The sequence below is a fragment of the Equus caballus genome, chromosome 30 (assembly GCF_041296265.1).
Source record: "Equus caballus isolate H_3958 breed thoroughbred chromosome 30, TB-T2T, whole genome shotgun sequence".
NCBI lineage: Eukaryota > Metazoa > Chordata > Mammalia > Perissodactyla > Equidae > Equus > Equus caballus.
Window position 1 is genome coordinate 23,215,427 of NC_091713.1, and position 27,436 is coordinate 23,242,862.

Sequence of the window (27,436 nt, forward strand, 5' to 3'; positions counted from 1 at the left end):
GGATGGCTGAGCCTGTCTGGTAAACGTTCTGCAGAAGGTAAACTCCTCCAGCCTTTTGCCAGGCAGGGGTTTCAAGAGGGATCAGAGATGTGAAAGGATAATTTTGTCCTAAAGATAAAATCGTGACTCTTTTACAGATATACCATGAACATGTGTTTGAGGTTTTGTTTAATTCATTAATTAATGAGGGAACCAGGCAGATGTTGTTATAGGTTCCAAGGAGAAGTCAAAGAATCACAAGTTTGTATGGAGTGACGAATATTGAAATGAATGGGCAAATAGATGCAAAACTGGCTTTTCCACGGGAGGAAGGGTGGGCCTTCCTCAGGACAGAATTCATTTGCATTTCTATAAACAAGAATTATTTTCCCTTGCTTTCCGTTATCTGTAACTTAGAGTTGTAAAATAGCTCCCATAGAATCAGAATCAGGTGACTGAAAGGGTACACTCTAAAAGTATCATTTTCCATTGAAGCACAAATTTTCCCTGCAAAGCAAAAAAGGTGTGTTCAATGCAACATGTTTAGAATTGTTTTAAGGCCTAAATAATAGCATCTCTAGTAATAGTTAATAAAGTCGATTATGCCTATCGCTACCACCACTGTCCCTGATTATTTCATATACTTACGACGTTACCTCCCCACTCAGACATTAAAATCTTCCAATAATAGGAATTGAACATTCCATTTCTTTTCTATCTTCCATCTCCTCTTTGCTCCTCTCATTTTCTCCACCACTATGGGGTCTTACGCTAAGTCAGTAGTAGGTACTAATAAATGCTTGCCGAATAAGTGAATTTATTAACTTTATATAAAAGGGATGTGTCTTCTCTGATATTACTGTAACTTTTTAAAATTCCTGTATAGTCTTAAAAAGTAAATCTGATCATAACCATTCATTTTTCTTGGCATATGAGCCAAAGTTACACCTCAAAATCCAATAAAAATGTTACAGTTATGCATGTTAATAAACATTTTGACAAACAGGTGTCTGTATATATATATTTCTGCAAAGTTAGTCATTACTGAATGAACTAGTTTTTAAAAAACAGTTCAATAATTATAAATATTTATTCTATAACAGAGAAACAGTATGCCTCCATACAAAAGGAAGAGAAAAGTAGACAAATACCCATTTGCTATTTTCTATATTGGTGGATTTTCATGGTATATTTCTTTGATTGCTTACACCCTTTGGCTCAGCCAGCTCATTAATTGCACTTTACTTGATACCTTATAGGTAGAACTCATAATTAAAGTGATTTTACTCCCCAGTTCCAATTTTTCGCTATATTTAAACACCTGAGTGTATGTGTATAAATATATATCTGGGTGTTTACCTGAACTAATTTTTTTCCTTTTAAGTTTTTCTCTAATAATCTGGTGGTTTTCAAATTGAGTTTGATAAAACTTCAGGGTACTACCAAATATCTCTGTGACTTACTAAAAGGACACGTGCTACAATAAACATGCTTCATTTATTTCTGCTTCGTGATCCCCAGACACTGTCCCAACTCCACATCAGGGATTTTGACCCAGGAAATGAACACAGAGTCCTATAGCTTGGACAGTTTGAGGACTTTTAAGTCCTTTCTATCTCTGTATTCATTTTTCTTGATTCCCGCTTGGGACATTTCTAATTTTTCCAAAACTCTTTAATTTAGGAGTCCATAATTAGGCAGAATAATCTAACTAGTTGCAAGACTAGAAGAAGGCCCGCTCCTCAGTTCTTATATGTCGTGTCTTTACAAACATAATCCAATAGCCAGTTAACCTGTTTAGTACCGGTAGACCAGCATTAACGCATTCAAATTATGTGTCCTCACCTAGCTAATAAACAATTAACTAAAGAATTCTAAGCATATGATTTATAAGGGAGAACATCACTATTTCCTTCTATCTATTTAAAATGTTTTAAGAGAATTCACTGCCACCTAATATCCTAAAGGAAATTGATCATACTTTTCCTGTAATAAATGTTGTTCTGACAGTAAAGCATTAGTAACCAATTGATAACCCAGCAACAATATTGTGATCTCTTTAGATAATTAATCTTAGCTATTTTCCTGTCAGAAGCAACAGTGCTTGATTTTATGTTGAGCCAGAAAGATTGCCAGTTTTGAAAATTAAAAAGCATTCCTTTTATATTATTCATTCCAGTAACAATTTATGATGGCACATTTAGCTGCTGAACACTTGTCAACAAACGTAATTATGTTTCGATATAAGCAAGATTGGTGGTTTTACTATGCTGCTCCATCTTTGTTGAGAATGTTTTGATTTAGCTTCAGATTATACAAGCTGTGTATTTATGTGTCATTTTTTCCTCTTTGTTAATAGTTTTTTCTGATAATTACTTGTAGGCAAACAAGCATGCATTTAGGATCCTTATGCACGGGAGATATCAAACGGAGAAGAAAAGCTGCGCCATTGCCTGGACCTTCTATAGCAGGTAAAAGAAAAAGAGCATGGGGCGGGACCCAAATAGAAAGTTCATAAATTATCAAGAATAAAATACCGATAATTCTTAATCACTTGCGTTGAAGAAGAGGCACAGTTACGAGAAACTAGGAAATCATTTGCATTTGGTGTCGGGATGTATTGCATGTTCCTTGTGTAGATTTTTTAGGCAGCCGATCAATAACGTATTTGCTACACACCTGCCCAAATGCAAGACTTTGTGCGAGATACTGAAGGACCCAGAAACTTCAAAGGCTGTGTCTTTGACCTCAAGAAATTTATAGACTTACTGGGAAAACAAGGCATAAATGGACAAAAAGGCAAATAACCCCAGAAGAGATGAATAGTAATAAATTCCGAAGTCTAGGAGCAACTTCAAAACACAAGGCCCATGTTGTAGTGAATGGAAACTGGCCATGAATGTGGCACTCTGGTTTCTAGTCCCCGTTCTGCAGATTCATCTTTTCTTATTTAGACAACGTTAGCATTAGAGTGAAAAATCTGTCATCATTTCCACGTCAAAAGTCGTGTCATTCCAATGAATGTGGTAGAGAGGAAACCATGCTGAGCAGAGAAGTTACCAGACCAGAGGGGACAGGACGCCTTGCTGGAAGGGCAAAGACTCAAGCTGGGTAGTGAAGGAAATGAGTAACAGGAGTATGTATTGCAAAATTTCATGCAAGAGCAATGGTAAGGGAGGCAGAGATAAAAACCAGCGATAGGAAGAAGCCAGCTGGGCGTTAAAACGTAGACACCCAAGTAGGAATAAACAACAATTAACCATAATGGATTTGTGATGCAGCAAGCTGACTAGGAGGAAATGTTTTCGGTGTAGATCCTTGATCAGTTTCAAAGAATAATAGCCTTGGCCTGTTGCCTGGGACCCTTAACCATTCAGATTCATAAACTTTCTCTTAACTCCATTTGGGAAACCTTTTATAGGAAAAGTTATTTTTTCCATGATTAATTATAGAATATGAAAATAAGATTCATGTCAACATAAGAGTAAGCAGTGAGGAGGGGGAAAAATATTTATGTGTATGTATGTATCTTGACATGGTGATTTCAAAGGAAATAAAAGATGTGAAGCTTAAATTCTCTATTTCGGGAACTATCTCGTAGTTGAGCATGACAAAACTGAGGAGTAACTTACAGCTGAAGCATTCATAACACAGTTGTCCCATCCATCAAAAGGGCTACATTATGAACCTAAGCATGTAGTTATAAGCATAATATCTGCTCTTCATTTTCTAGCTGTATCAAATTTCCAGAATTTGGAAGTAGGAAATACCTGCTTATATTACACCATAAAACTAAGATTCAGAAAAGTGTTAGGGTGTTCTTCGCTACCTAAGAAGACATGATTATTGAATGGCAAAGGAAAGTTTCAAGCCCACACCGCATAACTGCTAAACCCATGTTCTTTCCATGACAACATAGTTATGGCCTTCTTGTAAGAATCTATATGTAAAGACTGTCTTAGTTAATATCTTTACTTGAACCCACTATGACATGTCTTAGGTTTCATAGAAGATTTATTCTAAATATTGCTATGTAGAGATACAGAACATTCCTTAGAATATTTCTAATACATCTCTTTATACAGGAACATGTAGCCACTTAGATCGAATACATGTCATAAGTTCTTCAATTCAAATCTTTCATGAGGCAGGTATAGGATTCTTTAATATCCCCATTCCAGCTGAATGGTCCCCTGAATTCTCGTATCTTTCAATGATTCAAACATTAGTGGCAGAAATAGTACAAGAACAATCTTAGCAATGTGACTAAAGCAGCTTAGTGCCAGCCATCAGAAAGAGAGAGTATCAGGGTCAGGTCCTAACACTCGGAACATATGTGAAGTGAGAAGGAAAAAGCATAATGGTTGAGGAGAGGATAATATAATTATTTCTACAAGGTGATTTTGATGTTACAACTCAATAGCATCCGAGGAAATCATTTCTACAGAGTACGGGTATAAACATTAAACTTTAGCCTAAAACATTCATAAGCTCACACCAGTCTATTCCAGATGTTATATTTCAAAACGGTTGTGATTCTCTTAAGATTCAGGATTTTTGATCATAATACTAGATTTTTTACTTAAAGAATAAAATTCGTAGAAATTGAATGCATTTTTGTAATTACTCAAAAAGCAGCAGAGTAGGAGAATTGTGTTACTCATTTTCAATGCATTTTTTTAAATCCATGCATAACTGCTCCTCTCAAAGAGGAAGAGAATGAAGTTATTTAAAAGTCTTCAGTTTTAAAAAGAATATTTTCTAATACTAGTGAACCAACTCTAAGGTGAAGATTATTATCAGAATTCAAGTAAGAAATGCTTTTGCATAAATACACTTTGATGATGAGGTTATGAATCCTAGATTATCTCATCTTTGAAAATTATAATTTTCAAATTCTGGAATATAGTCAGTCGCATAATAAAGAGTCAGTTTTATTTGTAAGCTTCCCAAATTGAGTTAGCCTGTAGAATTATTTTAAAGAGAATATTCTCACCATTTTATAGGCCCTTGCAGACCTCCCAAAAATCACATTGAATTGAGACATATTTTCACAGTTCCTTCTGCCTTTAGAGAGCATTCAGTCTAAGCTGGAAAAATTCAGGTGAAGATAACTTCTCTCGTTTGAAACAGGGAATAAAAGGCTGACAGCTTGAACATTGTTTAATGATCCTGTCTGATTTATATGTGAAATATTAGGTGGTCAAACAGCAGGTTTAGAAAAGATTTACCAAAAAATTGTCAGAAAACTATAATTAGCACTTTGACTTTATAATCCCAAACTGAGTTTATACAACAATTTAAGACTCTGAAGATAAGTTATGTATTGTATGCATAATAGTATTTTTTAAAAACATTTAAAGTGCCTTATGAAATTAATCACCCCAAATCTGATCTTTACCTGCTAGTGTATTGAAAATTTTACTCACCCTGTTTTAACAATAGCACTGAAGCATCATTTCAGTCGCTTTATAAGGCTATGGACTAACCAGCAGTGTTATCGGTTGAACATTTATTAATTGTGACAGGAACACCAGATTTATTTCACTGCTTTCGCTTATTTACTGCTCTTTCACCTTTGTATTTTGTATTGACAAAGTAAAATGAATATTGATAAGGTTAGATATTGATTTTTAAATGTATGGCTTGTTCTCTGCCTCATTCAAAGTCACATACCAAAAGATAGTGGATGTCTCAGTAGCAAAGGATGTAGATTTACTATTATAAAATTGAGAACTGTTGAAGCAAGGAGGCTTGCCAGCAGAATGCATTTTATAGTTTGAAAAATGTCATCTGTAAAGGTGAAGAAAAGCAGTGAACAGAATAGGAATATTATTAACACATTTTTAAAAGGCAGTCAGCAATGTCGCTTCTGGTCTTTGTTTTTGGTGGAAGTCATAGCTGATTGAGATTTTCATAGGAAAAAGATTTAACTATGCTTATTGAGATATTGTGGCTATTACATTTTTTAAAAAATGTTTTTCCACTATACATTACTAAATTCACTGTTCTCCACAATTAGTATTTACTATTATTATTTTGCTTTCTATTGAAATAATATCCTAGGGAAAATATTCATCATAGTAAGTCAACCTTTTTTCTATACATTTTAAATTATGCAAAAAGATGCCAATTGAAGTTTAATATCTCAATGTAGATACTGCTCCAGGGTAACTGTGTTTTCATGGACATGCAAGTTCTTGGCAAGAGGTTGTATTGCAGCTTTTTGTGGCTTTTCAACTTTTTCCTTTGCATCTCACTGATATTTCAATAATAAAATAATCTTTATGAATATTTAAGGCAGTAAAGGCAGGTTGTAAATCATAATAGATGATGATTTTTAGAAGGCGTGCTTTTAATTAAAAATCGTACTGCACATAATCAAGAAATGTTTGGGGGCGAGCCCAGTTGTGTAATGGTCAAGTTCATGCACTCTGCTTTGACAGCCTAGTGTTCACAGGTTCAGATCCGAGGTGCGGACCTACACACCACTCATCAAGCCATGCTGTGGCAGCGTCCCACATACAAAATAGAGGAAGACTGGCAAAGATGTTAGCTCAGGTACGGTTTTCCTCAAGCAAAAAGAGGAGCATTGGCAACAGATGTTAACTCAGGGCCAATCTTCCTAACCAAAAGAAAGACAGAAAGGTTTGATGTAACCAAGCTCCTTTTCAGGATGCTGTATGTCTTAAGTTCAAATTTATCTGGTCGATAATTATATTTTTACTTCTTTTATCACTGAGTCTGTATGACTACTGTAGATTATCTTATCTTTTCCAGGATTTTAAAAGGGGCAGACTTTTGGGGGGGATTGTTGTTATTAATTTGGAAACTAAACTATATCTGAACACATAACAAAAGCCAAGGAAATATATAACCCTCCACCTCTTGATACATGAACCACCAAACTACCTTTCAGTTATAGTAGCATCTTAAATAGCTCTCTATTAGCATTTGGCACAAGAATCACTTAACGAGAGGGTAAGCAACATATTAGATAGAAAATAACTTCTGTTCCTGACAATATGAAAGACTAAATAATGAGAAAATACTCAACTACAGAATGCCTGGACATGCTGAGCAAAATGTAAAGCCATCTTTTTACATGCATAGCTGAAACTGCAGGAAAGAAAGAGAAATATTCAAGACCAGAAGTGGTCCTTAGCAGCCCCCGTGCCCATGCCCAGTTTTGCCAATAGGTTAGTGCCCCGCCTGGGAAGGGAGCCAAGCTGGGGAACTGAGTGTAAGGCTCCTTATCACACCAGAACCTCTGAAAAGCTCTATCCTCAGAAAAGGGCATACTAGAAACCAAAGTCCACATTCCCCCTCCCCCCACCCCCTGCCAGGCACAGGAAAATAAAGAATCTTGTTTCCACCTGGGCTCCAAGCAGAAAATTCTGAAGATTTGTAACCAAGAGCCTACCCTCACATGAGTTTCTAGTTTAAAATTACACCAAGCCAAAAAATTAATATAAAAACTGGCCTTTAGAGGCTGGCCCCATTGCTGAGTGGTTAAGTTCAGACACTCCACCTTGGTAGCCCAGGGTTCGCCAGTTTGGATCCTGGGCATGGACCTACATACCGCCCATCAAGCCATGCTGTGGTGGCATCCCACACAGAGCTGGAATGACTTACAATGAAGGTATCCAACTATGTACTGGGGCTTTGGGGAGAAAAAAACAAAGAGGAAGATTGGCAACAGATGTTAGCTAGGGCCAATCTTCCTCACCAAAAAAGTATACCTTAAAAAAAAAAACTAATCTTTGAAGCAAATGCAAAACCATTCTAGTGGTACATGCCTTCAACCAAGTCTCAAGAATCACCACAAATGAAAACCTACTGAAGAGGATCTCATAAACCAAAACCGAAAGAAAAAAACAATAGTTATAAAAACAGATTCAAAAATGAAAGGGAATAACTAGAGAAAAAATAAGACAGAAGTGGTAAAAAACAAAATAGAAAATTGAGATTATTTATTATGAAAAAAATCTCAAAAATTGTAAGTTCACTGGGTAGTTCAACAGCAGATTAGATACAGCTGAAATAAACAGTGACTTTTAAGAGCAGTCACAAACAAGCTAAAAGAAGGTCAGGGGGATAAAAATACGTAAAGTATAAAAGAGTAGCTGTGGGACTAGAAAGACAGTGAAGTTGAACATATGTCTGATAGAACTTCCCGAAGGAGTAGAAAGAATAGGGAGATGCAGTATGCCGGGAGAATATTGACAGAATTCAATGAGAATGACAGAATTTTTACAACTGAAGAAATACGTGAACCTTCATGTTTAAAGAGTACAAGTCTTTATCAGGAAGTAGTAAATATAAAGTCATACCTGGCACATTGTAATAAAAATTCAGATCACTAAAGACAAAGAAAAGAACTGAAAAGCAGCCAAGGAGAAAAGATATAATCCAATAATCTACATAGAAATGAAATTACACTGGTAGAAAACTTAAAAACAGCAGTATAGTCTAGAAGATGAGATAATATTTTTAAAGTGCAGACATAAAATAGCTGAGTCAATCTAGAGTTTTATATCCAGTTAAACCATTTCCCAAGAGTGAGGATGAAATAAGACATTTTTAGTTGAAGACTCATTATTACTAAATTTAATACATCATGTAGAAGAAAACAGAATCCATAAAAAAAAGATGCAAACCAAGAAAGAATTGTCAGCAAAGAAATGGTTAAACATGTGCGTAAAGCTAAACTGATATTGAATATATAAAAGTAATAATGATGGTGACCATAACCATGAAAATGATTAATTTTGATATATAAAAGGAAGATGGAACCAAAACTATGGACACAATATGTAAAATGTGAGGGAATAATAAGTCAGATATGCATGTTGACATTTAAAGGTAATGACCAAAAGAATAGAAATATAACGTATAATTTTCAAGCTAGTATAAGCAAGCAATAGATGCCAGAAAGGAGGAAACAAAAATGTAGAGAAGTCCACAAAAATGTAGAGAAACGCACAGTAAATAGCATTAAATAATATAATAAAAATAAATCCAGACATATCAATAATCACAATAAATGTAAATGGAATAAATGTATCAGTTAAATTCAGGGATTATCATAATGGACACTAGAACAAAACCCAGTGTATGCTGTTCACAATAAATACAGGTTAACACTTAGGTTGTAATTTAAATTCCAGCCAAAGGAAGCTAGAGTGGCTGGATTTATAACAAACAAAATGAATCTTTAGGATTTCAGGAGAGTTGAAACACTCTCTTCAGACAGACTTGCTATGCTAGTTTAAACTAGTAATTTTTCCAGAAGTTTGAAAGTTGGAAACAGAACAAAATCTCAGTCATTTGGGAAAATGTGACAGAATAAATGACATAGTGGAAAATATTGGTGATGTAATATTTTAAGTTCAGTGTCCAGCCAGTGAAAGGGTGGCATTTGGGTTGAAATATCCTAAGTTCTAACTTGGACACCTTTTAGCCAGTTGACTTTGGGTAGGTGTGTTACCTCTTAAAACCTCAGTTTCATCTGTAAAACGGAGCCAATAATACCTGCCTTTCAGGTTGTTAAGGAAGATCAAAAGAAATGATGGATATGGAAGTATTTGCAGTCTCTAAGAGCTTGCAGACATCATTATATTTTGCTATCCAGTGTATGGGCGCTGTACCTTGTTCAAATGCAAATTGAGAGGAGTTAGTATTCCAGTTCATCTATAACCCAGCTAATTTTTTTAAAAAATTATTTGAAACATCATCTCCACTAAAATTGTTTACTTGCCATTAATTCTCATAGGGAGGCCATGCTTAACCAGTCTTCGAATCTTAGCTTTCTATACGGTCATGGTCAAGTTATTTCATCTCTCTGAGGCTCATTATAGTTCCCACCCTGCACAGTTGTGATGAGGAATGGAGATAACGAATGTCATATGCCTAACGAGTAAACCGCGTGCCTGGTACCTAGTAGACAGACCATAAATGGTCCTGATTATATTGTAACGTTACAGTGTTACGATCTGTGTGCCTCCAGAACCAATACAGTTTTAAGATTTTTTTAGTTTTTTGAAAACACTATTCTTTGATACATAATCATTCCATAAGAAATATGTCTGTATAACCAAAATATCTGTTAATAAAAAGACTTCTGGGTGGGTGTGGGGAGGGTGAAATGGGTAAAGGAGGTCAATTGTATGGTGATGCGTGGAAACTAGACTTTCGGTGGTGAGCATGCTGTAGTGTGTACAGATGTCAAATTATAATGTTGTGCACCTGAAACCTATATATTATTATAAACTGGTGTTACCTCAATAAAAATAAAATTAAATAAATGAAAACACTCCCTTCTCTAAACATGTCAATACAGGTCTTATCTTTCATTCTCTATTCTGCAAAGTTTTCATGACTTAAGAAAAAAACCAAGAAACTGCTTTTACATTAAATTTTCGTTATTTAAAAAGTAAGTGGGGGCCAGCCCGGTGGCACAGTGGTTAAGTTCGCATGTTCTGCTTTGGCGGCCTGGGGTTCGCCAGTTCGGATCCCGGGTGTGGACATGCCACCACTTGTCAAGCCATGCTGTGGCAGGCGTCCCACATAAAATGGAGGAAGATGGGTACGAATGTTAGCTCAATGTTAGCTCAGGGCCAGTCTTCCTCAACAAAAAGAGGATTGGCAGCAGATGTTAGCTCAGGGCTAATCTTCCTCAAAAAAAAAAAAAGTAAGTGTCTTATATTTGTAAGGAGCTAACTATTGGAACTGATTTTATTTAACAAAATTCACATGAAAAACATCTGCAATATTGCAGATAAAATGTAGAATGGTCAGAATTAGTGAGGCTTTTCCTTATTAATGCAATGATTAAAACATTTAACAAAGAGTGGTAACGCCTACCGCTTTCTCACACCTCAAACTGGGCTGAATGCTGTTTCGTAACCGTAATCAAAAACTCTTGTCCCTAAGTTAGTTACTGAGAACAGACGACAGTGCTATAACTCGCAATTTTAATAACATGGCTAATAATAACAGCTCTGCCTTCGGCTGGCTAGTAAAGTCATGGGGAAAGGAGGATGGGATGAAAGAGGGCGCAGGAACACTGAAGGCACGCCTTCTGAATACAGGGTAGGGACTGAGCGAGTGCATGAGCTGTGATGTGGGAAGCAGCATGTGTCACCTCCCCTTCCATTGGCTGTTTATCCAACATCAATACAACGCTTTAGGAGCCAAATTACTAAACAAGCTGCCAATTAGGCTTGCAGTCAGCTGGATAGATTAGCAGCTAAGAGAGGCCGATACAAGATTTTCATCTCTTGAGCCAATTACTCAAGTGAATTACCATCCACAGTACTCTGTGGAAGATTTGAGGGGGAAGGACCAGACCGACTCCGCTGTAATAGATATAAGAGATCCAGCATAAGGGGGGCTGGAGCGGGAGCCTGCGGAAGGGTTAGCGGGCTGTGTATTGCTAAAATTGCCCGAGCAGGAGGAGAGCGTTCTAGGAAAGGACTTAAAGGATTTATCGCTGCCAGGAGCCAAAGAAAAGGAAATTATGGTTGTAGGATGCTGTGCTGAGACTGAGGTGTTCCACTCCCAAGCCTTAATCTCATCAAAGAAGGATGAGAGAGCAACAGTAGGTCTCACTCTAGAATCATTTTCCGTGAAAAATGAAGTATCTGGGTTTTTTTTAAGGTTGTATAGAAAAGCCCTTGTTTTGCTTTTTTTTCAGGAATCCGTGTTTCTGTGTGGAAAGATGTAGCATTTAAGAAATTAAATGTTCCTCCTCCTTTCTTTTTATTGTTTTTCTTCAAAGAACAAGATAATGCTTTGTTTTATCGTACTTATTCTCTTTTATCTTCATTTAGAAGAGAAAGGAAACGAGTGTTACAAAAGAGAGAGAGAATGGATTCTTTTCCACCTGTATAAAAACACAAGCCTGGGAGGAGTTGGGTGGACAATCCCGGGCCACCAGGCTTGAAATAGCAACATTTTAAAGTTATGATAGTGAAATGAATTACCATTTGCTGTTCCCTTTAGAACTGATAATTGACCGCATTTAGCAATTTTTGCAGAGATGTTTTAAATTGACCTCATATTTTTTCTTAAGTATTAAACAAATTTTAGACCTGAATTTTTGCAAGCTCTTGTATCAAAACTATGGTTAAACAGATGTGTCACCCAGAGCAGCATTAGACCTCCAATCTGATTCTAGCTTACAGATGGAATTAAATTAATTCATGGCAATCACTGAAAAATCAGAGATAGGACAAAATGTTAGTGGGCTGTTGAACCTGACATACCTGATCAGCAGCTGTTCAGGAAAAAAATTAGATACCTAGTGGTCTGCCTTTATTGCCACCATAATCGTAACTTCAAAATAAAAATTGCTTTTTTTGTTATTACATTAAGCAAGAATTCTGACAAAAGGCTTTTCTTTGTTTTGTTTTCTAATTGAGGTCCGTTTTTTGTTTTTTATGTGTATGTATATTTTTATATGTTTAAATATATATATAAAGTCTCTATATGCGTATTTTGCCCTGGTCAAGCAGTAAGTAATGTAAGTCAAGAATTTTTCTTTGACACCATTCGTTGCCATTCAAGCTGTTCGCAATTGAAGGTTTTTTTCTTTTTTTTTCTTTTTTTCCTTTTTCTCCCCAAAGCCCCCCAGTACATAGTTGTATATTCTTCATTGTGGGTCCTTCTAGCTGTGGCATGTGGGACGCTGCCTCAGCGTGGTTTGATGAGCAGTGCCATGTCCGTGCCCAGGATTCGAACCGACGAAACACTGGGCCGCTTGCAGCGGAGCACGCGAACTTAACCACTCGGCCATGGGGCCAGCCCCAAGGTTTTTTCTATTACATGTTGAGATACTTGTTTCGATGAGCTAAGAACCAATTTGACAAACCCGAAGGCAACTCATGATTGTGGTAACCCAGTTCTTACTCACGATAATGAATTTAGTAAATGACAACAATGTGTTCAATTCTCAGTCCTAAAATGCACTGAAGATTGAGAATATGAAAATGTTCCATAAAGGGCTTTGAAAGTTAATTGGTGATTACTCTATAGTAAATAAGAGTTTTGGTAATTAAAACTCATCTTTAGCACTTTGCAGAGTCCTTCTTCTACAGGTCAGAATCAGGAGGAACAGTCCACTTGCTATTCCCCAGAACGCCAGCTACAGTTTACCAGATAAGATTACTGCTGGTTCAACCCTGACATGTCTCTTATTATTATTTTTTACTGTGAAATACATATGCCAAAGGATACATGGAAATGTATAGGTGCACTTTAAAGAACAGTGATAAATTGGCCATTTGTGTAACCACCACTCAAGCCAAGAAACAGGACACTATACTCTGCAGTCCCATTGGTAATATTTTTGTTATTGTTATTGATGACTGAGGATCCTTCTGTGCCTTGTGTCACCATCTTAAACATAGTCTTAGAGAAGGAGTAGGACAGAGAGTCCCAAATTTGGGGGGAGGTAGGAGTCGGGTAGAAGATGCTGTCATAATCCCCAGTGGGGGAGGAAACATTGATCATGATGGGGAGGTGAGTTGGTGCTAAAGAGACAGCTGACTCACAAGCCTTTGAGAGTCGTGAATGATTCTGTCAACAACCCTCAAACTGTCTCGGAAGACACAGCCCACATTTCGGAGCAGAAATATGCTGGAGCACAGGCATCCTGCCCATCTCTGAAAAGTGAGACATCTTTCTCCCTGGAGGCCGAGGGAGGGAAGGGTGGGCAAATGCTACACCCCTGTACGTTTGTGGCCTCCGAGTTCTGCAGCAGACGTCATGGGAAGCCCTGGTGTAGGAGACTGGGCTGAATATATTCTCACTGAAACAAAGGTGGTTTTCAGATACCCTCACCTCTTTTTTCCTAAACAATCTCCAATATTTGTTTGATGATCGCTTCGTTCTACTGCAAGGGGAGTAATCACAAGAACAGCTCTGGTAATTGAGAGTTCTGATCGCTTATATCTGGTTAGCTCCAGATTGGCTCTATTCTGTTTTCATACACCATAATGTAATAGGCGCTGCTAGAGAAAGAACAGAAACGGATCACTCACAGAGAGCCAGCCTGTGCCACAATGGGGGCGGGCAGACCAAGGCCAAGCCTGTGGCTGGAGGAAGCAGCCCAGGTTCTTGAGATTCCTTGACTTTTACGGCATTTGTTCATTTCTCAATCCTTCGACGTTAGATATTTAGTGCTTCTACGTTTTCCCCTAGAATCAAATATATGGTATATGTGTTCTTTTACCGTAAGAGCCGCCAAAAAAGTGTAAATTAAAAATCACTCTTTGAAAATGTCACCAAATAGAAAATGCCTAAAATAGGTGCATCTCTCAGTTGTCTTTGCTAAGAAAATAGGGAAAACAACAGCAGTTTCTGTATTTCATGTTAAGCTCTAGCCAATCTCTTTTCCAAAATAAGGAATGAAAGTAAGTAGGGGTGGGAGGGAGGGAAATAGGAAGGAGACTATTTTATATGTAAGTCTAATATTATTTTGCTCGATTTTTCCCTCCTTGCCTACTTCTGTAGTCAATAAAACATAGAAATGGATGGGGCCAGCCCAGTGACTTAGTGGTTAAGTTCTTGCACTCTGCTTCGGCAGCCCGGAGTTCTCAGGTTCAGATCCCACACACAGACCTACACACCACTCATCAAGCCATGCTGTGGTGGCATCCCACATACAAAATAGAGGAAGATTGGCATGGGTGTTAGCTCAGTGACAATCTCCCTGAAGCAAAAAGAGGAAGATTAGCAACAGATGTTAGCTCAGGGCCAATCTTCCTCACCAAAAAAAAACCCACAAAAAACATAGAAATGGAAGGAGAAAGAGGAATGGAATTAAAGGATGCATGTGTTCCAGACTGAATAATAAATAACAAGAACAGGATTATAAGAATGCAAAATCCCAGGAATTAAGGATGCCCATCAATTATGCATTTTCTTTGCTTTGGTTTTAGTTTTGGTTTTATTGAATGTCAAGGCCCTGAGCAAATGTAAGATATTATGCTGTAAGTTGGTGATTTTCAGAAATATCTCTGAGGCTAACATGGTGGTGAAAATAAGTCTCTTGGTAGAGTCCTTTGTCATTTACTGAGAACTTGCTTTTCATACGTGATCTCGTCTGACCCCTACAACTTTGTGAGTAGCCAGAGCAGGTCGTATTACGCCTGTTCTACAGATGAGAACACGGAAGAGGTTAAATAACAGCTACTGAGCGGAAGATCTGAGACTCTAACCAAGGTCTCTTTTTCCATTGATTCCTCTACCACAACAAGCTACTTATCTAAAGACGAATAAACGACCCACCTGCGGCCCTCATTGAAAGAAAAACTTGGGAGAACATGGTTTTCTCAACCTGAGAGGATCTTCAGCTTCCATACTAATGTTTTGCGTCATTTTATAATTTCAGGAATTGTAGGAGAAAACGCACAGCCAATCCTAGAAAACAACATTGGAAATCGAATGCTCCAGAACATGGGCTGGACCCCTGGATCAGGGCTTGGACGAGATGGCAAGGGGATCGCTGAGCCAATTCAAGCCATGCAGAGGCCAAAAGGACTAGGACTCGGGTTTCCTCTATCAAAAAGCACTCCCTCAGCCGCAACCCCCAGTTCAGGAAAATCCGCCTAAGAGGAACAGCAAAGAAGAAATATTTTACAATTTTTATTTGCTATATATATCCCATTGTTCTCAGATTACACCATAGCTTCTGTTTTTGAAGCAGAAATCTACATTGCCTCCAACTCGTCACCCCATCTTCCTGATTGCACCCAGTCCTGCCTGCCACCGTGATAGAAACGGGATTTCATCACAATCCATGGTGCTAAAGTGAAAACCGTTATCTTTTCAAATTTGTCAGCGACTTTCAGCTATTTCTAGGTATAAAGAACAGCTCGTTTCTCTTATTTATTTTGATCTCATATGTCAGTGATTTCTAACGCTGTAGCTTGATTCATCCGTGTACGTGTGTGTGCGCGATGCCCAAGCAAATGGAAGCACGCCCACAGGTTTCTAAACTGGGATAGGCCGGACGGGGTTGTGTTTCACATCATCCCCATCCATTGTAACTCACAAGACCCGTCATCTCATCAGTGAAGTGCTGAGCACATCTTTGTTTGAAAGGCTTGCCAATTTCATAATCTTTGAATTTGGCTTTTTCGTGAGGATTCTCTGATGGGGTGATACCCACTAATCTTCTATCCTTGGACGATGTAGTATGAAGTTCCCAGTTGATAAACAGCAATTAATGTTTCCCTCTGACCTTTTGGCAAAAATAAACCTCATCGTTGTCACCAGAGTGCCCTCAACATTACTTTAATGCAGATTTTACAGATTTTACCTCATTTAGAACATAAAATAATTATTGAAAGAAAAATGTATTTTTTAAATTCACCGTGACTGAGCTATAAATTCTATTAATCTAGACTTACTTCTACCTCTCTCTTCCCAAAGGTTGATATTTTTTTAAGATCAACTCAACTGTAGTAACACTCATGTTAAATCTTAACCGTCAAAATAAGTTATTAGAATATCGAATCAATTTATTTGAAGATTTAAATGGCTCTCCCAAGAATTCAGATTTCTGGCAATGATCCAGCCCATTTGCAAGGTGAACAAGAAAATGAATGGTAATGATTTGCCCTTTCTAACATCTAAGGAGTTACTCTAAAACCAAGCAAAACAAGTCATTTTTATTGTGTGCCTAGTACTGTTATTTCTGAATCATCTGCTTCGTGATGTCAGAGTTTCTAGATTGCTCTTAGTTTAGAAGTCGATTTCTTATCATCTTCATTATTAAGGACTAGTAACAATATTCTATTTATAATGGCCTTTATTGGTTGAGTAAAGGCCAAGATAACACATGTGAATTACCTTTCAAATGCGTTTTTTTTTAAGGCTTTATTTTTTTAGAGCATTTTTAGGTTCAAAATTAAGGGGAAGGTATAGAGATTTCCCATATATCCCCCCATCTCCCCCATTACCAACATCCCCCACCAGAGTAGTAGTTGTTAGAATTGATGAACCTGCATTGACACATCATAATCATCCACAGTCCACAGTTTACATTGCAGTTCACTCTTGGTGGTGTACATTCTGTGGGTTTGGACAAATATATAATGACATGGATCCACCACTATAATATCAGAAGTGTAGTTTTGCTGCCCTAAAATTCCTCTATGCTCCACTCTAATAGGTTTTTGAAAATTTATAAGTCTCCAAGAGTTTTTTAAAGGGAGGAGAAGGGGGTTTGTGCATGTAACAGACCATTTCCAGGGGGTCCCCTAAAGAAAGTACTGCCCGTTAGGGAGAGGAAGGTCAGCCTGCTATTTGCAAGCCTTGCTGGTTTGCGAAATGTACACATTTCTTTTAAGAATTATCTTCTTTCCTGGGAGATTGCAGTCAGAGGACGGGTTGGTTACAGACTACCAGGTGAGTTGCTCTTTTGAAACATTCTTATTGGATAAAGTAACCCTGTTGTATGATTATTTTCCACAAGTTTGTCACTTAGAAATTTGCCATTTTTAGAAAATGCTTTCTGTTGAATTCTCATTCTGTCTATGTAAGGGGAAAAAACTGGGGGAAATTGTCTATATACTGGCTTAAAACTTCTTTCTGGTAGTGTAGAGGGCTCTAGGGTCTAGTCAAAAGATTCTTTTTCAATTCCATTGCCTGAAAATCTTCTAAAATCATTGAATTTTGAAAAGCTGAAGTTGGAGCCACTGATAACACACAATAAGGTCATTATAAGACTCGTCCCAAATTGCTGAGGACTTGACTGTTGTTTTTCATTTCATCATGTCCTAACCCTCATAGTGAGAAAGAAGAGAACTTACACCAACTGGAATGGGGGACTCCTTAATTAAATATTGCAGTCTTTATGAATACTTTTTATCATTGCCCTCGTGGACAGGTACTCATCTCCTGAAGCAACTGCTCTACGATGCTTACTTAGCTTGGGTGTTATTTTCTAACACCCTTCCCCCCAAAATAATTCATGTTTCCATTTTCAGCTCATAGAAGAAATTTCTTAATCTTGACCTCGGGAGCCCTCTATATGGCTCACAAAGGGCTTAAAATATTTCTTATTCTTTGGAAGTGTTTATACAGAATAGATGAATCAATACTCAAAGCAGAGAAGAGGCAACATCGCAAGGTTCACCCACACTCTCACACAGACGTACACCAGAAACGCATCCATGCCGTCACCATTCAGTCCTTAAGAAACATCGATGCAGACCTGATATTCTGTTTGTACCTGAACTTTACTGGAGAAAGAAACACTCACAACTAAAATATGGAATTTTTAATAAATCAAATGTCTTTTAAGATATGAAGCCCACTTATTTATTTGTTTTATATATAGTTACAGTTAATTTTTATGCCCACAGAGCCAAAAGCATCCACAGGAGTTTGTGATTTAGAATGTATCATTCATATCTCCTTTAAAAGGTGGTAGGATTTTTCTCTGCTCCTTCGTGAAGTCACTCTCTTCTCTTCTACAGTATCTGAAGCCTCAGATCGAATTAATTGATTGTGCTAAAAATTTGAGAGAGTGCGTAAGTCTCTTCCCTTACTATCTAAATTAGTCATTCCCCAGCAATACCCAAGAGAGGCTGAGCATGCCTACATTAAGAATGTGTAATTTTTTCTTTATATACTTGTTATACTTGATATTGACCAGACTGTGTGCTGGGATCATTCCTTCTTTCCTTCCTTCTTCCTTCCTTCTTCTCTCCTTCCTTCTTTCCTTCTCTCCTTCCTTCTTCCTTCCTTCTTTCCTTCTCTCCTTCCTTCTTCCTTCCTTCTTCTCTCCTTCCTTCCTTCCCTCCCTCCTTCCTTCTTTCCTTCCTTCCTTCCTTCTTCCAAACACAATTTTTAAGGCTATGTTCCCCTCAAATTTGTTTGCTTCCATTTTTTAATTATATGGTACCTCTTTAAAAGAAAATCCATTGCTAACTAAAATTTACCAACAATTGTTCTCAGTATTTGAAAACATAGATTTTCTAACTCATACTGTGGTTATCAAACAGAAGTTAAGACAATAGAGTTAAAGATATGCATAATGTATACATATAGGTGTGTTTACAGGGCACATATGTGTCCACTATACAGACATGATTGCAAAATCTTGCAGTTTATTCATATGCTTATTTCACCATTGTGAATTGATATAAGTAATTGAATCAACAGTTGCTTCTTTTCAATACATTTTCATTTTGAGCAGATATTTCATGAAAGGAAAATCACTGTTGACATGCTTTTTAAAACCATTTCCTCCTGTGTTTTGTCTTTCTAAAAAAAGAAGTGATCTAAATTGATATTGTACAATGAAGTTGGTTAGCAAAGAATATTTTGGATTTTTTTTAGTTTGTTTTTTTCTTTTGGTAGAAAGCTATATTAATAGTACAACAAAGGATGAAAGAATAAAGCATAATATTTAAAAATGTTATTTATACGCAGTCATTGTCTTTGTGCTTTAAATGTTTCCCTCTTAAACTAATAAAAAATACAGTTGAAATTCCCCCCCCCCCCCTTTTTTTTTTGGTGATGAAGATTGGCCTTCAGCTAACATCTGTTGCCAATCTTCCTCTTTTTGCTTGAGGAAGATTGGCCCATAGCTAACATCTCTGCCAATCTTCTTCTATTTTGTATGTGGGTCACTGCCACAACATGGCTTGATGAGTGGTGTAGGTCTACATCTGGCCTCCAAACCCATGAACCCCGGCCACTGAAGTGAGAGTGTGCCAAACTTAACCACTATGCCACCAGGCCAGCCCCAAGTTGAAAGTACCTTAACAATTTTTTTTAGTTCTACCCATTGACAATTAACATGTAACTGTGCAGTTAAATTCATTGTTAATCTTTAAGTCCTGGAAAATTTTAATATTTTCAACAAAATTTTAGAGGAAAAAATGTTGCTAAACATATTTGACTCGCACATTTATTCACAGCCGATTGTACCCTGTTCTACCACATTTTCCTGTGTTTGTTTTCTCTAAAGGTGGGCTAACTTAAGGTATCTTTCCACTCAGAGATTCTGATTCTAAAGTAGCAAGTACAAGTTCTCTCTCTGGCCACCTGAAATATGATTCAGAATCAGATGTGTTACAGTCACTCCATTTCCTTCTGGAAAGCTGTCCCTTTCATAAACATGGTTGGATATTTTAAATATTTGGTAAGACTGATTAAAGTGTTGAGTTCCGTTTGCTATAGGAAGCATCTCACTATGTTGATAAAATTTTATCTTTTCTCCCGAAAGACTAAGTAAAATTGTTAGAGTGAGTGAATTTTTTTTTAATCCAATAGATATTAAACACTCATTTATGTAACAGGTTTGCAGGAATACTCAACTGGCAAGTGGACCATGAAGGCTCCTTCTGCTGGGTTCTACTAAACAAAGACTCATTACTTTACACACCTGACACCTTCAGTAGATCCAGATTTGTCTCTGGTGAGTCAGTGCCCATTAACTGCTAGGAGTATGATCTACTCTTGCCACTTTTAGTTTTATCTGTACATTAGAGTTGTCTTCTGTCTTTGAGTTGTCACACAGTTTAAATCATTCCCAGATTTCACAGACCTCACTCCTGTTGCTTTCTCAGAATGTCTTGTGTTTACTCCTTAATCCTTCAAGGAGGAAGTTAGATGACAATTGAAGGCTCTTTTTGTGTTTCTGTAGGTTTTTTTTTTTCTTAGTTTGAATTTTCGAGATAAATCACCATCATTTTCAATGTATGTATAATACTTGATTCTTCAGCCATAAGATGGTAGTGACAAGATTATATTATGATAGTATTCCAAGTAAAAAGAAAACACCCAAAACTATTTTCTACCTATTTATAAAACTATTTTCATCTCCTATAAAATTTCAAAGAAATGTTTACTTCTTCCTGAAGGCAGCATTCTTTAATAAAAGTAGAAAGGATAGGATAGCATACTAACTAAATATATACTTAAAATATGCTTTCTAAAAGCAAATTCTTACATCCCTTATTGAGGTGAATTTCCTCAAAAGCTAGAATTTCATAGTTATGATAAGCAAGTAAGTTTAGGAGGGGAAGTTAAGATTCTGTTAGATGGCTGTGTGGCTAATGCGTGATTCTAAAGTTCTTCGTTGACGGCTGTTATTCATTATGGGAACTATAGATGACCCACGTACATGTGCCAAGTATGGAATTCACAAATAATTTTTTAAATGGATGTAAAACACTTGGGAACACGCATTAAAGGCGTGCAATTTACAGTGCAAAACCACAGCACTTCTAATGCAATGGCTTCTGTTGTCTTTAGGTTCTCAGCAGGAAGTGCAGGGGTCCGTAATCTGTAAAGCTTGGCTCTTGACCCTCCCCCATCCTTTATATGCCTCTCCTTTTATTGTACCACTTCTAATTCCTTTCCACGCATCCTGGTCTACCCCACATGTTTTAATATCACAGGACAGCCTTCCAGAACGAGGAAACAATCACCAAGCAGAGGAAACCAGCATGTTCTGACTCCCGTGCCGTTGCATTTCTCCATTAGGTCCCTTAACAACTCAGCTAGAAACAAGCAGCAGATTTTTGCCCCACTCAGTGAGTAATTGTCTGCGCAGCCCTGACAGATGTGCAATATAGCAGCTTCTTCAGGAAAAAATTAACAGTTTGTCCAGCATGTCAGCTCGCTCTTTTTAGTGCTTGGGAGGTCTTGGCCCCATTATGGATGATTTAGAAATTGAGGCAAGCGAAGACCAGCTGCCCGCGCTGAAAGCCTTCGTTAGTCGCCCTCATCTGCATTCCAGGACTCACTCCCATCCAGAAATTGGTGGAGCCCCTCTGGCCACAAGATGAGTATGGGCTGACAATGCCTTGATTTGTTGAGAGAGAGAATAAATGGGTTTTTCAGAAGATGAAGAAATATCACCATTACCGGCCAATTTACAGCATTTTATCTGTTCCTCAAACATGTCACTTCTGTTATTGTTGCATGGTAATTACATAGTGAAACAGAAAGAAAACAAATTCTGGTTACGTATTCAGATGGATTGCGAAATCGTATAATCCTGATAAATGCCCATTTATGATACACATGGATGAAAGGTTCATTTTAATTTTGAATGGCTAGCTCAGCCATAAATAGGATATAGGATTAAATTCCAGAGAATCTGATTACATAAAAGCAAATCGTCTTTTTCTGCCCTTTTTCAGATCCAGGAAATTCAGGGAGGTACCGTAAGACGTTTTTACCGACAGGCCTTTTCTGAGACAATACAAACAGTGAATTCAGAATTGCATTCTGAAAAGAATGAGGACTTCCAATGAAGCTGGAGAGTTATCTTGTTCTGAGAATCAGTCGGTCCCAAATGCTGCTCAAGAAGCAAGTTGGGCCTAGACCGAAATCTTTCCAGCTTGGAGGAATGGCCCTATGTTTGGAAACTCAGGTTCCTGGTCCCTTTTACAATTTCACCAAACATTTGGATACTGAAATCAAATGTTTCTTCTTGTGTCCCTCTTTGTCAGGTTATTTCTCCTCCATTGTTGTGAGGCAATGCTGCCTGTGGCAGTTTAGCTGAGCACACAGACAATGAAAAGCAAGAGATGGTAAGGAATAAGGGGGGGCTGGCCCCCCAGAACTGCTACTTAAAAGTGTCAGGTGTGTAAAGTAATGAGTCTTTGCTGGTAGGAACCCAGCAGAAGGAGCCTGCGTGGTCCACTTGGCAGGTGAGTATATCTTGCTGTAAACCTGTTACATAAATAAGTATTTAATACCAATTGGCTCCCAAGTATGCTGTGGCAGGGAAAGAAAGATAGAAGAGGCACCCCAGCTCTTATCTGCCTTTGCCCAGGGGTGACACGTGTCACATCTGTTGAGGATCCATTGGCCAGAGCTAGTTACATGGGCCCACCTGGATTCCAGGGGAGCTGCAGAAATTTGGGGAGCATGTAGATATTTGCAAGCACTATTTCTGCCACATAGTCTTAATATGACATGTCTAGACGTAAATCTCAAAGCGGCATCTTCCATATTTCATTGAATCTAAGATGCCATCAATTTTAAGATGCACCTTAATTTTGTGTACCGTTAAGAAAGAAAGAAGAAAAAAATACAATCCACTACTCATGGTAGGATGCAGCCCAATTTCAGAAATCCTAAAATGTGAGAAAATGATACAATATGTTCTCAAGTATCAAATGAATGGTGCAGAGAAAAAAATTCTAAGGAATGTCAGGAAAGGCTGCATGGAGGGGTGGAATTGGAGCCGTTCCTTGAAGAATGATGGGGTTTCACCAGAAACAAGGAGGGTTCATTTTTACCAATAGCTGCCACTGTGTTTGTTGACCTTATATGATATAAATGGTACAGGCATTGGAGTTATTCCAAGCTGAATTCAATGCCAAGCCCTAACACCTTCTATGTGATTTGGGGCTAATCTTGTAAGTTTCAGGCTCCTTTGCTGAAGTTAGGAATAACAGTAGCTACTTCATTGAGTGATGAGGTCTAAATGTAATAACGCATATAAAATACCCCAGCACAGTATCTGGCACATAGTAGGTGCTTTAAATTAGGTATCATTTCTTTTCCTGTTTCTAATGAAGTGATAAATTGTTCTTGTTTCTTTACTCTTATGGTTGTGGGGGAAAGGTCAGAGAGAAGTGTTAGCACATTTTTAGTTTGCTAACAGTTCCTAATAAAGATAGTGATATTAAACAATCTTCCTAATTTCATAGCCTTTGGTGGATAATAGTAAACTTAAAATAATAATAAACCTCAATAATAAACTTCTGCTGTAACTCCAAATATTTGGTTTTTAAAAATCCATTGACCTAAACCTGTAAACAATAAAAATACAGAATTCAACCACCTGCACTCAACAATTTCTTCCTAGCTGACTGAAAGTCATTCAGGAACCATTGGCCATGCCCACCAAGGCCTTTGGGACCTTCCGTGGCTCTCTTTCACATGTGCTGCTGATCTCACAGAACATGGAGACACAGAACCTAGTGAGAATGTAGTTGGCCCAGGACTAATGCTAATGCTTTGACAAATTCCTCAGATTAGGTAATCCCCAAGGCTTTGCCCACATGCAAGCCCAGCCTTCTGTGGTAGGCCCTATTGAGTCATCTGCTCCAGCTCTCATCTTCTGGGAACAGTTCCCAACACCACCACCCCTCCACCGTCTCCCTAAAACAATTCCCAGGAATTCGGAATTAGAACTAAGAAATTTCATTCTGCCTTGGTGTGACCGGTCTCTTGAATGGAGAAGCCATTGCACTGGGAAGAGGAAGACAGTATGTAAATGAGATAAAGGATGGACCAGAGAGCAGAGAATGAAGATGGAAAGAAAAATAATCTGGGTTTCCTATAGTGCTGGAGCCTCGTTTAAGGGAGCTAGATGTTCTCTTCCCAAAAAACCCGAGGACCATTACTGGGAGGGTGGAGGAAGCGACGCTTTTCTGTAGGAGAGTATGACATCTCTTTCCATGGAACTGGCCTTCTAGATTATTGAGCATTATACTTACCACGTGAGTCTAAACGTTTTATTAGTGAACGGGTAAATCAGAGGGTGAATCATTCACGTTACACAAAGATTTTTCATGCTGTAAAACAGCACAGAGTTCCTTTAGGTAGCATTTTCTCAGGTGCTTATTTACAGATCATTAAATACTTAACAGAGGAAAAAAGTAAAAACTGAAGTGCTTAAGCCAACGTTTATTAAATATCCATCATAGATTCAGATAAAGCAAATTAAAATCATAACGACAGTGATTGTTCAGTTTTTAGATTTTTATGTTAGCAGACAGGAAGTTCAAATAACAGCCGGTCCAGGTTCAGACACCTGAGCATGCTACTGTGGTTATGATTCTTTTCTGAGGGTTTATCCTCAGTCTCATAAGACACCATTTTATCTTATAATAAATGTTCCTTTTTCGTACAAGTTAAGCTTTCTGTTATTTCTATATAGTACTAATTTTCTGCTGGATATTGACTAATATTTAAACGTATTATAAAACACCAAAAAGTGCTACCAAAACTTGGCCAACTGAATTTTCTCTGATTGTGCAATCATCTAAGAATTTATAATTCTCAAGGAGCTCTTGCACCTTATAACGTTTTAATAAAGTTGCACCTGTGGCAATGGAGTATTTTAAATGACATTGCTTGATTTTTCTTTCTTTCTTTTAAACTGAGCCCAACTCTATCAAATTCTAACCTAGTGATCCCTAGCTGTAGAGGAGTCCCATTACTTCAAGGGACTCCCATCAGACTGGAGAAGAATTCTGAATATTAGTTACTTTACTTTTTAAATATGTTAATGAATATGTGACATAATATTTTTCCCTGAGCTGTTTTATAGTTTTTATGTGTCAGAGAATAGAAGAGAGTGTGGCAAATCTGGGAAAGATGGTTAGAAGCCACTTCCTTCAGTTTTTCTGTCCCATCTTATAGCTGCTTGCTTGCCACACTCTCAGCCTACTGAGTTCTGCTGTTAGTTGGTGAGGGGACATGGCTGGCATTGCTAAAATGGTTCCCTTGGAACCAGCAGATGCCCTCTTCACCCGTCTAGCTCGCCACCTAGCACCAGCCCATCAGACAGGAGTTCCAGGGCCCCTCTACAGGGAGGAAGCAACTAAGGAAGAGGAAAAAGGCAGAGAGCAACACTTTACTTCCAATGGTTTGCTTTCCTTTTATATCTGGGACCCAGAGGCATGAGTTAAGCAGAAGGAGCGCTGGAGTAGGAGGTGGAAACCTAGACTGAAGTTTGGTCCATCCCTTACCGATTCAGGACAACTCCCTGACTGTTCTGGTTTCTGTATCCAGAGCTATAAAATGAAGATGTTGAATGGGAAAAGGAATTGATGTTTCTGAGTGCCTGTTCTGTGCTGGGGATTTCATACCTAATTTCCCTGTGAACTTCACAGAAAGGTGTTACTACCTCTCATTGGTCTTTCTCAGTTATGGCACTTAGCTTCAATAATGCAGACTAACTGGGAAAAAAATTATTCCTAAGCCAGCACAAAGTCCAAATTGTTTCATACTTAAGGATATGCAATGTTATCATCATAGGTAAATTACTAGCAATTTAAATGAACATTGAATAAAATTTTATGTAAACTAATTAATATTCAAATCAGTGTTTGTATGCAAGCAGTATTTCTATAGTAACAAGAGGTTTGAAAATGTTATTTTTCCTAAGTACTTTACTTCCTTTGAAACTTGCTTCTGCTGTTAATTTACTTGATAAACTATCATTATAATGCATAGGCGTACTAGCCCACCCCCAAATTTCATTTCCCACAAATTCCAATTTCATGGGTCCATATAACTAACATTTGACAATTCCCCTGGTATATGTCAGCCTCCTGATCATAGATACAGGATAAAATTAACTTAACAACAAGACCTTGGGCAAGAGTCCATGCATGATTTCCCAGAACAGCGAAGAAGAAAGTGATGTTTTTTTCTTTTAAAGAACTGATGTCCAGGGTAGTGACCTTAACTCCATATACAATTTGAAGAATTGGAACGGGTTCAGAAAAAATCAAGACAAATGATTAAAGGCTAAAGGGACTGATTTTAAGAAAAATATAGGCAATGAATAATGTAAAGTTTGCTAAATAATGACCACAGAAAGGGTTTAATAGTCCCAAGAATATTTTAAAGACACAAACATCTAGGAGGAAGAGAATTATTTCAAGAATTATCTTTTAGTTCTAGAATGGGAAAAGTATGGACTGGTTGATTTAAAAATTTTTTTTGAAAGGAAAATAGTGTTTGAGTAAAAGGAAACAGAAAGACATCTACTTTAATGGAAAACATTAAACTAATCGAAGGAGGAGCTCTCATCTGAATCTCAGAGTGAATTTACTGAAGCCCTTTGTGAATCAGTTAAAGGCAATGATTCAGCCCAACTTGGGCGTGATGGGCAGAAATAATCTAACACACCTGAGAGTCTAGCCTCAGGCTACTTCCAAACCACGTTGGCAGTAGGTTGAGCCAGGACAGGATTCTGGCGCACCTTCTCACTGGCACAGCGTTCTCTCCATTCTTTTGTTGATGAGTAGCATAAGGTTTGGCTGTGACCCTTTCTGGGTCTATTCTTTAATCTGACTTTTGCAGCTGTGAAATAGCCAAAGTACCTCACAGGTCATTAGGCTAGGTAAACCGCTCATTACAGAGCAAAATGAGACCAATGATAGTCATATTCTGCCAATGCAGAATGTGTCTACTTCCTAGCATCTAATTAAATGCCACTTGCTAAGTATTTATGGAGCATCTACCATATGTTTATCACTGTGCTGGTCACTGTAAGAATTCTTAAGAATTTCATAGTGTACTCATTGCCCACAAGGGACTTAGAATCTTTTTGGAGACATCCGACATATATTCTAGAATGACATTTAAAAGATTGCATAACAAGACTTACACTGGCTCTGGCCAATGAGCTTGGATATCCATCTCCATGTGAAGAAATACCAGCTATAAATAACTG

At 37.7% G+C, this 27,436-nt stretch overlaps 1 protein-coding gene across 2 annotated transcripts in view; it reads left to right on the forward strand.

Annotated features, from left to right (window-relative positions):
• GPATCH2 (G-patch domain containing 2) overlaps positions 1–27,436 on the forward strand; it is a 221,380-nt gene that overhangs the window by 161,953 nt on the left and 31,991 nt on the right. The window contains exons 9-10 of one of the 2 annotated variants that reach the window (XM_001489520.7): positions 2,362–2,450; positions 15,377–16,264. In XM_001489520.7, coding sequence (XP_001489570.1) covers positions 2,362–2,450; positions 15,377–15,597 — 310 coding nt within the window. In that variant the 3' untranslated portion in view covers positions 15,598–16,264. Of the gene's footprint in view, positions 1–2,361; positions 2,451–15,376; positions 16,265–27,436 lie in introns of those variants that run through there. The other variant, XM_023632692.2, reaches the window with a different exon arrangement.